The 11,116-nt window shown below is 36.2% G+C and overlaps 2 protein-coding genes across 3 annotated transcripts; one reads left to right on the plus strand and one right to left on the minus strand.

Moving 5' to 3' along the window:
* Positions 1–128: 128 nt before the first annotated feature.
* On the plus strand, positions 129–8,147 carry LOC112563335 (Golgi SNAP receptor complex member 1-like). 2 transcript variants are annotated; one of them, XM_025237234.1, is made up of 9 exons: positions 129–204; positions 1,374–1,476; positions 1,949–1,975; positions 4,288–4,372; positions 4,774–4,973; positions 5,400–5,471; positions 6,076–6,105; positions 6,634–6,716; positions 6,818–8,147. In XM_025237234.1, exons 1-9 carry the CDS (start codon positions 177–179, stop codon positions 6,940–6,942), a joined length of 753 nt encoding a protein of 250 aa, XP_025093019.1. In that variant the 5' UTR covers positions 129–176; the 3' UTR covers positions 6,943–8,147. The 2 variants fall into 2 exon arrangements, with proteins under 2 accessions (XP_025093019.1, XP_025093020.1); XM_025237235.1 differs by lacking the exon at positions 1,949–1,975.
* Positions 8,148–8,911: 764 nt separating this feature from the next.
* Positions 8,912–10,978, minus strand: LOC112563336 (centromere protein V-like). The gene is made up of 4 exons (XM_025237236.1): positions 10,825–10,978; positions 9,580–9,649; positions 9,290–9,404; positions 8,912–9,088 (listed from the first exon to the last, which is right to left on the minus strand). Exons 1-4 carry the CDS (start codon positions 10,917–10,919, stop codon positions 8,964–8,966), a joined length of 405 nt encoding a protein of 134 aa, XP_025093021.1. The 5' UTR covers positions 10,920–10,978; the 3' UTR covers positions 8,912–8,963.
* Between the last annotated feature and the right edge of the window lie 138 nt (positions 10,979–11,116).

The following is an 11,116-nucleotide window of genomic DNA, read 5'->3' on the forward strand; positions in this document are numbered from 1 at the left end:
AATGCACACCGCTTTTTAGTAATGTTTTCTAAAGCTTCTAAATATTATAAAATATGTTTATTTTAACCAAAACATATTAATTTTGCTTACAATTTTATTAAAGTTTATTTATAATGCTTCTTAAAAAAAAAAGTGACGACGTCACGAGAAGATGCCAACATGTTTCGAGATCTAATATGGCCGAAATGGGTAACTTATGGGAAGGTAAATGGATTTTTTTACTGCTGACTAAGTAAGCTTTCACCAGGTAGAATGTGTTTCAGATGGGAAGTATTTTAGATTATGTTATTGCTATATTCCTCCAGTGCATGATTTTTATAATGTATACATCGCCAAGTGGTAACTGCTAGTTCAATGTTGTCATTAACTGACGCTTACGCAGTGGCGCTTGCTGATAAACTCTTTTGGTGGAAAACTAGTTAAATTCAGTATTTGCCTTTACGTACAGACACACACAGAGCCCCACTCTCTCTTTTTTCCTCTCCTACACCCAGAAGATGAAATGCCCATTTAACTTACACCGAACCAAATAGTCCATTAACTAAGAAAAAGAATAGTTTTATCAGTCCTTGTAATTACATAAGTGTGCAGATTACTGGACAGAATACAAAGTTACCGCAAGTATTTTTTCTGGTGTAGGCAGTGAAATGAAAAGAAGTGTATGCAAAGTTTGCACATATTAACAGGTAAAAAGCCATCTGCAAGTATATTGTATACCTTCTGAAATGTCTTTGGACTCATAGTTTTCAGTTAAAATAGTCTCAGTACAATGATTTCTATTTTTGTGACTTTTTAGGACACTTCTGGATAGCCATAACTCAAAGGTTTTGTTTGGATACTTTTATTATTGGCTATATCCTTTTGATTCAGTTTATTCTTACCATTATTCCATTCTGTGCTTCGAAACCTAACTCTACATCCAACTATATAGCCTGCATCCTATACCTAACCTTAAAAATTCTATGAGAGATGAAATGATGTTGCTATACAAAAGCCTAAAGGACCTGTAACATGTCAGACCTTAAAGCTACTTAAACTTGACTATAACAAATTATCTAAAAGAGTTATTCGCTAAATGTAAAGGGAGATGTTGATGCACGCACTCCTTGGGTTTTTGAACTGCAGTCCATGTATCCTGCATGGGATGTGTAGTAGTCCAACTAAAATAATTTGCTTCATCTGGAAAATGTCTTTAGGCAAACTAGTCTGGTGTCACCTGAAATTTTAGCCTAAAAATATGTGCTAATGAGAAGCAGTGCAAGTGCTGAACAGAGACAAGACTTATTGTGAATGTTAGTATGTTCATGTTCCTCAGTCTTTGTAGAATAAGACTGTTCATCTTGTACCCATAGTCTTTTTCCCTTTGTAAACAGATCTACGTAAACAGGCTCGACAGTTGGAGAATGAGATAGACCTGAAACTGGTCTCATTCAGCAAGCTTGGTACCAGTTACACATCTCACAGAGATGGAGACAGGTACTGTAGAGACTAGAATAAATATTCTCTGGATTTTAAATTTGTGGAGTTCTTTGGTTACTTCTGTGATAACATATTTAATATTCAAAAAGGTATCTTATTAGCTCTCCATAAAATTATTTTTGATGATGCTTATTACATATGGGATTGGTAATCAGCAAGAACTTTTTTATGGTTAACATAGCTCTACAGTAAAATGAAAAATAACTATACAAAGGGATGAAGAGTAATCTTACCCAGCTTGTACCTGTCAAGAAATATCAGAACTTATCAGTTTCCATATTTATATTAGTTTTATGAACATAGAGCACTACAACCCAGTTTCAATTGTTAGCAGTAATGAATAAGGTGACTTTAATGTTTGCTACTTCATAGCTTTAGGTATATATAAAAATTTCTAAATCATGCATGGGACCTTGTGAAAATCTGCTGATGTGATGAAATATTTTTCCCCACTAATGCATCCATCCAGAAGTAATGTGCCAAAGGAGCAGTCCAGGTAGTCTCTTTTTATTTTTACATGGGGCGCATACTATTTCTCTTTGGTTCTCTTACTTTACTTTTGTGCCTATTTTACCAATTGTTAAATGAATAGTTTCAAGTGGATAATGTTTCTGCCTTAAATTCAGAACATCATAGTCCCCTTGAGTGCTTCATCAGTTTCTTTTGGACATTAAAGCTGGCACAAAAGAAGGCATTTTCAGGTTTTGTTTCGCCTTGGGTTTATATTGTCAGACCAAGTGATAAAAGAGGGTTACAGTGAATAAATAATGGTGCATGCAAGAGTTTATTTGCTGTGATTATCATGCAATGGAATTGTGTTCATTGCATTAATGAAAGCACCAGTATAAGTATCATACAACTGACCTTGTGCTTTTTGGTGCAACCGGTTCCTTTGTACATTGCGTGTGGCAATAGCTGTGTGTTGTTGATCTTCCCAGTCATAGTGTTTTCCACTGTTACCATAAAACATGAACTATTATGAAGGTAGATGACTTAGACTTGTGTTTGTGCTTGCACTATAATTACTGGCACTTACATCCACATACCGCTCCATCCCTTGCCTCCATGTACTTGATGTCTGAACAAATTTATGTGATTTTATTTTTAAAAAGCCCCCAAAGAAAAGCCTTATGAAACAGTGTCCTTATGCATTGCATCTCATATCAAGGTGGATGAGTTTTTAACCAGCAAACTGCCATCAGCTGAACAGTGTGTGTGTGAAGAGAAAAATCATTCGTTAGCCAGCATTTGGATAGATGTTTGCTGGAGAAGCAGTGGGCTGTTTGAAGTGGGGACTATCTATGTGCTCTGCACAATGGCTGCATGTTTTTGGTGCTTTTTCTGGTAGTTCAGTGCATGTGGTACAGATTTCATGACTGCCTGTTCAAGAGGTGCAGACCACACTGCAGTCAATGCAACTACAATGGTCAAGACATCATCTCAAAGAAAAGGAGATAATTGATATTTGATGTAGAAAGTCTTATTTCTACCATTAAAGATCATTAATTAAAGAGATTAAAAGTAAAAGCGTAATTTTTTTTACCAAGTTGCTGTTAATGATGCAATGACCATGGTCAACTTTATCGATCCCAATGGGTAATTTAAACATGGTAAATGAGCACAGTTACTATATATATAAAGTTTTAGTTTCAAGGTAAAAATATTAGCAAGTGACACAATCTTTTAAAAAAAACACCAAAACAAACAAAAAACACAATCTTACATCTAGACCCAGACTTGGAAAAGAACAGTAGAAAGTGAGGCAAAGGACATGGGAACCACATGGGCCCAACTGAAGGGGTGCTGCCCAAAAGTGGGTCCGCTGGCAAGGTGTTGTTGTGGCCCTATGCTCCTCAAAGGAGTAACAAGGAATAAACTAACATCTAGACCATTCATATGCACACCTACATCACATACGCACAACTGACAATTCATCTGTGTTTACTTTAACTTAATAACACAAATTCTCCTGTTAGTACATGTTCAGGTATTGACAAAAGACAGGAAGCTTAGCTTTCCTGACTATTTGTTGATCACAAAAAGAAGCTAAATCCCTCTGCTTGATAGAAAGAATTAATCACCAGATAATAATTATTATTAGAGATTATTATGTCTTGTAATGATGGTGATAGTGTAAAAGGGATTCCTTAGCACAGGGAATAACTGGAGGATGCTACACTTTTTAAATTGATGATGCCTTTACCATTTATTACGTCATTTCTTAAGCTGATTTTGAATGATGATGGTATCATTACTATTTGAGCTTAGTTTGTTGTTGATATCATATTTCAATTTTTCGAAATGATCACAGAATTTGCACTTGATAGATTGGAAAGTGGTCACATTTTTTCTGGGACTAAGGTGGCAATTGCTTGTCTTTGTGTGCTGCAGATAAAAATCTATATAAATCTAAGCATGTATTGATCACTTTCAAGAAAAATGTTCCCCTGGTTTTGTGATACGACTGTTAATCATATGTACTTGTTGAAACTGTTTAAAGTTTTAATCCTTTATATTTTTTTAGATTTTATAGCTTTCTTTGATGTCATCTGGACTGCATGAATTTAATAATAATGAGGATTTGTATAGAGACCTTGCAAAAATGTTCTCAGGGCACTTTACATAAATCATACAGAGACTAAATCATTAACAACTATGCACCCATATTTGCACATAACAGATGCACTCACTTCTATAACATACACTCATACGCGTTATGCATGCCTATGGTCAGGACAGGAATATAGCTATGGTACAATATTCTATCCTTTAGGATTCTGTTGCATTTCATGGGCTTATGGGTTTCAGTGATACATCACCACTGTTAAATCGGAGCAGCAGTGAACACATGTTTGACACAATGGCCATGGAGATTGAGCAGCTGTTGACAAAGGTGAGACACTGGTTACCCATGGGCAGCAAGCTTAGCTATATATACTGTACAATATTTCAGTGTAGTGGGGAGACAGTTATGGAGGGAAAAAATGAAAAAGGCAATAGCACAGCAGAGGAACAGATATACCTATTGTGAAGTATTGCTAACTTGGGATCCGATATAATTATATTTTTATGATGCATAATGTAACAGATCTGTTATTGCAAATGTATAAAACTTAATGCATTTGCTGTTTTTCTGGGGGAAAATAAAATTGAAAAATTGTATGGCTTAAATGAAAATTTTTTTTATTAAAGGGAGACATATTTGGGTCAGGATTTAAAATACAAGCTTAATAACCTGTTTAATATTTGTAAGATTTTAGAATTTTTAACATTGTGCTACATTCTGTTTGACAGCTTACACAGGTGAATGACCGCATGGTGGAGTACACACAGAACATCTCCCTTAGTTCTCCTAGTGCTGCCCTACTTCACACACTGCAGAGGCACCGAGACATTCTGCAGGACTACACACACGAGTTCCAGAAAACACGTGCAAATATTACAGCTCTGAGGGAGCGGGAGGATTTGCTGGGTTCTGTTCGTAGAGAAATTAGGTGAGGGTTGTTAAAAGCATGCAAAGCTTGAAAGCTTCTGAATCTGTCCTCACTGATACCAGCTGGCATTGTGTTCATCAAATCATAAAGCCTGCTCGTTTAATTTTTTTTCATAGATTTTATGGGATTTTGTTCATCAGTATCAGGTAAATTAAGGATGAATCCTGGAGCTACAATTTTTTTTCCTTATGCAATTTTTTTGGATTATTAGAAGAACAAAAGTTAAATCAACAGTAGTACTTAAAGTTAACTGCTGTATGCTAAGTCTCCATTATTTAGTAAATCTTAGTAAATTTGTAGACAGGATCCCCTCATATGATGGCTTAAGAGAGAGTGTGTGGGGGAGGGAAGGGGGTTAAGGAGGTGGGAAAAATACATGGAGAGGTTTTCTGATTATTTCATTTTGAATGCCTTTTGCTCTTCCAGCACTTACAAGAATTCCACAGGGTTAAGTAGGCGGACAGAGCTTTATCTGAAAGAGAATGACCACATAAGAAAGTAAGATTTTTATCTCATTATCAGATATAGTGTTAGTTAATATATTATGGTACTCATAATATTATTATGTTTGTGAAGGAGGAATTAATGCTAATACTGAGTAAGAAAGGGAAATCCTTTCCCCAACCTACAGTTTTAGTTTGAATACAATGGATTCGGTTGTATTTGAGAGTTTCAGCTGTTTTTTTAATTTTCTAACTACAGAATTTGTGTGCGCGTGTGCAAATTTTTTTACAGTACTTTTATGTTTTAAAGTTCTCTTTAGCTCTTCAAACTGTGGAACACACCTGCTCATGCTTGCATCTATAACAGGCAGCTAATGAATACATGACAAGCAGCACTGCACTTTTTATCACCTAAAGACAAAATATAGGCGCATTTATCATAAATAAGACAACCATAAATAAGAACAACAGCTTGAAAACTGTTAACTTGCGGAAATTGAATCAGTTATTTATCAGTAGCATTTAGACATAGTACATTATCAATTTGTTGTGACCATTGTATTGTTGCAGTCTTCCTTACTGAAATAAAGGACTAGAAGGATAATTACCATTTTGTGTTTTGGTTTTTGCCTGGGAAATAATTGTTTTTCTCCTTGCAGCTCAGAGAGACTTGTTGATGAACAGATAAGGTAAATGCAACAGAAACATTAAAAAATATTGAAGCTTTTTAAAAATAATTACATGGCTTCCTTTATTCTTGCATATTCCATGGACTTTTTAGTTTTATAATTTAAGAAAGGAAGAATTAATAGTTAAAGATATTGAAAAACATTTTTGTTACATAACATATTTAGCATAGATTATATTATAGATCACTAAATGTAACTTTTACTATAATGGAAATATTGAAACAGGTGTTCTCGGTCTGTGAAACTGGGAATAATCCCTAAGATTAATCTGCAGACTAAAATATCTACAACAGCTAGCGTGCAACACTTGCCATAACTGGAATGATAATGAAAGTAGTTTGTCATTGTCATTTTAAGCTGGGACTAGCCATCTGTAGCCAGATGCATTGAAAAGAAAGATGGCAGCAACATGTTGAGAAATAAAAGACTGTTGTCTGTGTCATGAGCTTGGTGAAATATTTTATGTTGTAGTTTCTAATAACCATTTGTTTACTGTTGACCTCACAAATCATGTGTTTTTATCCACAGCATTGCCATAGCAACAAAAGAAAACCTGACGAGTCAAAACAAAGTACTTAGTTCCATTACCCAGCGGGTTAACAGCTTAGCCAGTATCCTTGATCTCACTCATTCTCTGTGTGTGTGTGTGTGCATGTGTGAAAAATACAAAGACAGTTTGCATTCTTGAATATATCCCTTGACTGATGTACAGATCGTTTTCCTATCATAAACAGCCTTGTTCAGAGGATAAACCTTCGCAAACGACGTGACTCCATCATTCTTGGCTGTGTCGTTGGAGTCTGCATCATTCTCCTTTTATTATACATGTTTCACTGACTTGAATTGTGCCATTTTTTTTAACTCTTATACTTCTTGGAGCTTGGAAACACAGGGATAGTTTACAATCCAAGAAGGGGGCCACTAAAACATTAATCTGTAAAAAAAAATAAAAAATGGTCACGTTATTAAGCATTTCACTAAAACAAAACCAGATTTAAAAAAAGACAGTTAACGTGTTCAAATGTAACAAATACCACACACCAGTTTTGATTACTACTTTATATTCTCTGCTCGTTAATCAGTACTCGATGTCCAAATTTGTGATAATATACTGCAAGTTATTTCATTAGGAGGCTGGGAGATTAAGGATCTATAAAAAAAAAGTATTAAGACCATACAGTTGTTTTCTTCTTAAAACAAAAATGAACCTATTGATGTTAGGGGTCTCTATTCTTTCAGTAGCTGGAAAATTGTTGAAAAGTAAATAAGATGTTTGGTGCAATTTTGTTTGTTTTCTAAAGGCCACTGGCCTGAGGTGATTTTATTGAAGACTGATGGTAGCCTTTGCAACCACTTTAAATTCCAAGAGCATTCAGCCCGCCCACCCAAAAAGAAGGCACTAATGAGATGTCATTAATTATAAGGAAATGTTAACATCTTGCCCTTGATCCTTTTGGCTTATGAAGTCTTCCTTTGTTTTTTGCAACACCACATCCACACAAAGCCGAGAATACTGATCATCAGATATCACTTTTTAAGTTACTGGTTGTAAAATGACGAACATGGCATTCTTCCCTCCCCCCAACCACTCCATGATTTTGAAATTCTCTTTGAATAGCTCAAAGCTCCACAAGGTGTGCATCTTGTGGGTCCTTGTATGCTTAGTTTTAAATGACTTCATTGTGTGTGTATATATACATGTTACAGTTGTAGAAATATGACAGAAGGGAATTTAACATTCATCTGCACATTTACCTACATGCACATAGATGTACAGCATATATACTTCTGGCATTGTGGGATATCTGTAAATAATCTGGTAACAGTTTCTTTTGTGATGAAATTTGTTGAAATATTTATTGTTGGCCTTTGAAGTTGATTTTAATCCCGTTGAGCCTGATTGAGTCTGTATCTTTGAGAGCAGTGTGCAAGTCCAAGTATGTGTGAAATTCAACAGAAATCAACTGGCCTTGTATTTTATTTTTTTTTTTCGCGGAGGGAACAACTCAACGTATGTAAATAAAATCAGTGATGTTATTGTTTGACTTGACTTTTATTTGCTTTTGATTAATTCATTCACAGATGTGTTCTATCTGACCTGTGCTGGTGAAACCCATACTGTTGGGGAGGTGGGTGGGAGAATTAGCTAAAAAGTTCACAACAGAACGAGATTGCGAGTCTGACAAGGTAAGGTCAGTCTACTGCATATGTTCACTAGGCAATTCTTCCTCTACCTACCTTGGCATTGGCCTCCCTTAATTTCTTGATGGTATTACTGTATTTTAAGTCTGCTGCTCAGATTCCTTTAATCCCAATGTTGATTTCTGCCATGCCAGCTTCCACCTTTAGACAGGGTGGCTTGCAAGTACATCAGCCTGTTGACTAAGTTGTCTTCTGTTCTCAAGCTGTAATCTGTTTCAATGTTAGTTGTTGACTGCCAAGCCAGTGATGACTTCTCACTTGTATGTGCTGGTTTTTATTCTATATGCACTTACTGCCTGTTGGTTTGTTTGTGATGTTCTGCACTTTGTTGTCTGCCATCAAATCAATGTAGTTCGAAGTGTGGGTTCTATGTCGGTCTGCTACTGATGGAAAGTGTGGTGGTTATGATTGGTTTCTCACTGTATCAGCTGCTAATTTATTATCCACACATTGATTCTGAATTTTTTCAAGCTAAAGCCTTTCAAGTGAACATGTGCAATGTGCACACATTTTATTTGGACAGGGCCAAGTACACTTGCACATGCAAACTAAAGATCTACCAAATTGTCTTTTATGCATTAAAGAAAATACCAAATTTCTAAAAAATCTTTCAATCACACCTGTATTTATTCAAACAAATATTTTAACAGTGATTATCACTTGAGTTTTGAACGAGCTGGAATATCAGAATCAATGATGGCTGATTCCCAGTTGTTGCCATCAAACTTGGAAACTCGAACTTCCTTCACTGTGCCAGAGTCCAGACAATGGGGCATCACTCCTGAAAGTCATACACGACAAGATGCCTTAATTGCTTCTTCCATGCCTACTGGGTGGCAACACATGGACCATGCAGCTTGTGTGGCAATATTGGTGTGTGTATGTTTTCTCTAGGTCAAACATTTCAGAGTTAAACTGTTCAGTTTGGTATGTCTGCACACAAATATACTTAAGCAAATAAAAATGAGAGAGAAAGCTATACCATATCCATCAGGGTTGGATCTGGGACTGTAGAAGCTTTGCACCCCACAAATCTTGCAGAACAGGTGTTTTGCCACCCCTGTGTTGAAGGTGTATGTTGTTAGGCTGTCAGCACCCTGTTATCAATTAATCATCATTTTTTTTTTTATACTGTCTCCACTGAATTTGAAACCAATACCTTAATAGTAGAAAAAGCAGATAAAGTTAAATTGCAAATATGGGAGGGTGCATGTGTGTGCAATGCGTACACATACAGTAAACTGCTCGAGTAAATCTGGTCATAAATGTTACCTGTAAAAGCTGGAACTTAGACTCTGGAACAATGAAGTGGATGTTTTGTTTTTTGACACAGATGCTACAGCTGAAAAAGGAATAACGTGAAAAATGGAGTAGATTACTGTCGAAAAGTTATAAAAGTTTGTTAATACTCCATTACATTTCAAGTCTGAAGGTGAATACACAGTAATAACAAATATGATTTACACAGCACATACGCTCATAAGGAGTGTGCTGTTAATGCTTAAGGCATGAATATACAAAGGACAGAAGGATAAACAACAGTACTGATAAAAGACAAATATAGAAAATGTAAATGGGAATCTGGCAACGAGAAATGAGGGTTAGAAGAGGAAAATGGATAGGGAAGTTTGAAGATGGACTAGCTTTATGCAGATTGTTGGTAGGGTAGGAGTAATGCTCAAGGAAGAGGTGCATCTTTAGTGCACATTTGAAGGATTCAGTGGTGGATATTGAAAGGTAGAGAGTTCGATTGTTTTGCTGCACAGTACAGTTCTGTTACCATGTTCTGGTGAGAGGAAGTAATGCTGATAAATTTGGCAAGCTAGCATAGTGAAACTAAACAAGATACAGGTAAACAATAAAGAGTACTACAGCCTAGAATTTAATAATATGCAATTTATGTAGCACAGAATCTCACTCATACAAGATGCACTCAGTACTTGAAAAGTTTAAAAGATTTAATTGTGGGTAGTAAAAGGGGTGAGAGGTCCACTACTTTGCTGCACCTTTGCCAAAATGCTGGTGATCTTGTTATTGTTTAAGTGACAGTAATAAGTAGCAAGTGTTGGTCAAATGAAGTTTTCTTGCTGGTATATAGGGGAAGAAAAAGGCAGGTCAACTAGTTTTCTGTTGTAAGACAAATGGTTCACCAAATCTAGGGCACTGCAGGTGTGTGGAAAGTTCCTAATTCTTTGAAAAACTAAAAGAGATAAACCTCTTGTCACAGTTAAGTGAGAAATTGGTCATTGAGCAAAAATAAAGGAAGTGTCCATGTATGAAGCCATTTGTAGCATTTTTTATTTGTAGACAACATAATATTGGTGCAATAAGAGATTTGTAATATATTATTATTACTGTCATGTTTTATGCAGTATAAAAGGGTGTTGCGAACGAACATAAATACCAAAACCTATGATCCTCACCATCTTAATAACTAGCGTTTTATCGTTTAACTCGCTTTGACAAATGCAAGCTGACCATGGAGGAAGGTTAATGTTAAAGCCAGACGACACTTACTTACAGTTCACAGCCTCAATTACAGCAGGCGCCCAAACTTTATAACGTACAGCTCTACAGTGGCATCCTCCCGTGTGACACACCTCGTCCCCCATCTTGAAACTATTTAAAGCTCAGAAATTTAGCGCGCGCTGATTGGCTGCTGACATGACTTCCGGTTCCTCGCTTGTGTGTTGTCTGTGTTTCACTCCGAGCCAACAACTAAAGCAGTTCGTAATATCGCGGCAAGGCACCCAACCCTGTAAACATATGCCACACGCAATTCGTGCCCGAGGCGGGAGCTGAACCTACG

The sequence above is a fragment of the Pomacea canaliculata genome, linkage group LG4, assembly GCF_003073045.1.
Source record: "Pomacea canaliculata isolate SZHN2017 linkage group LG4, ASM307304v1, whole genome shotgun sequence".
In the NCBI taxonomy this organism is placed as follows: Eukaryota; Metazoa; Mollusca; class Gastropoda; order Architaenioglossa; family Ampullariidae; genus Pomacea; species Pomacea canaliculata.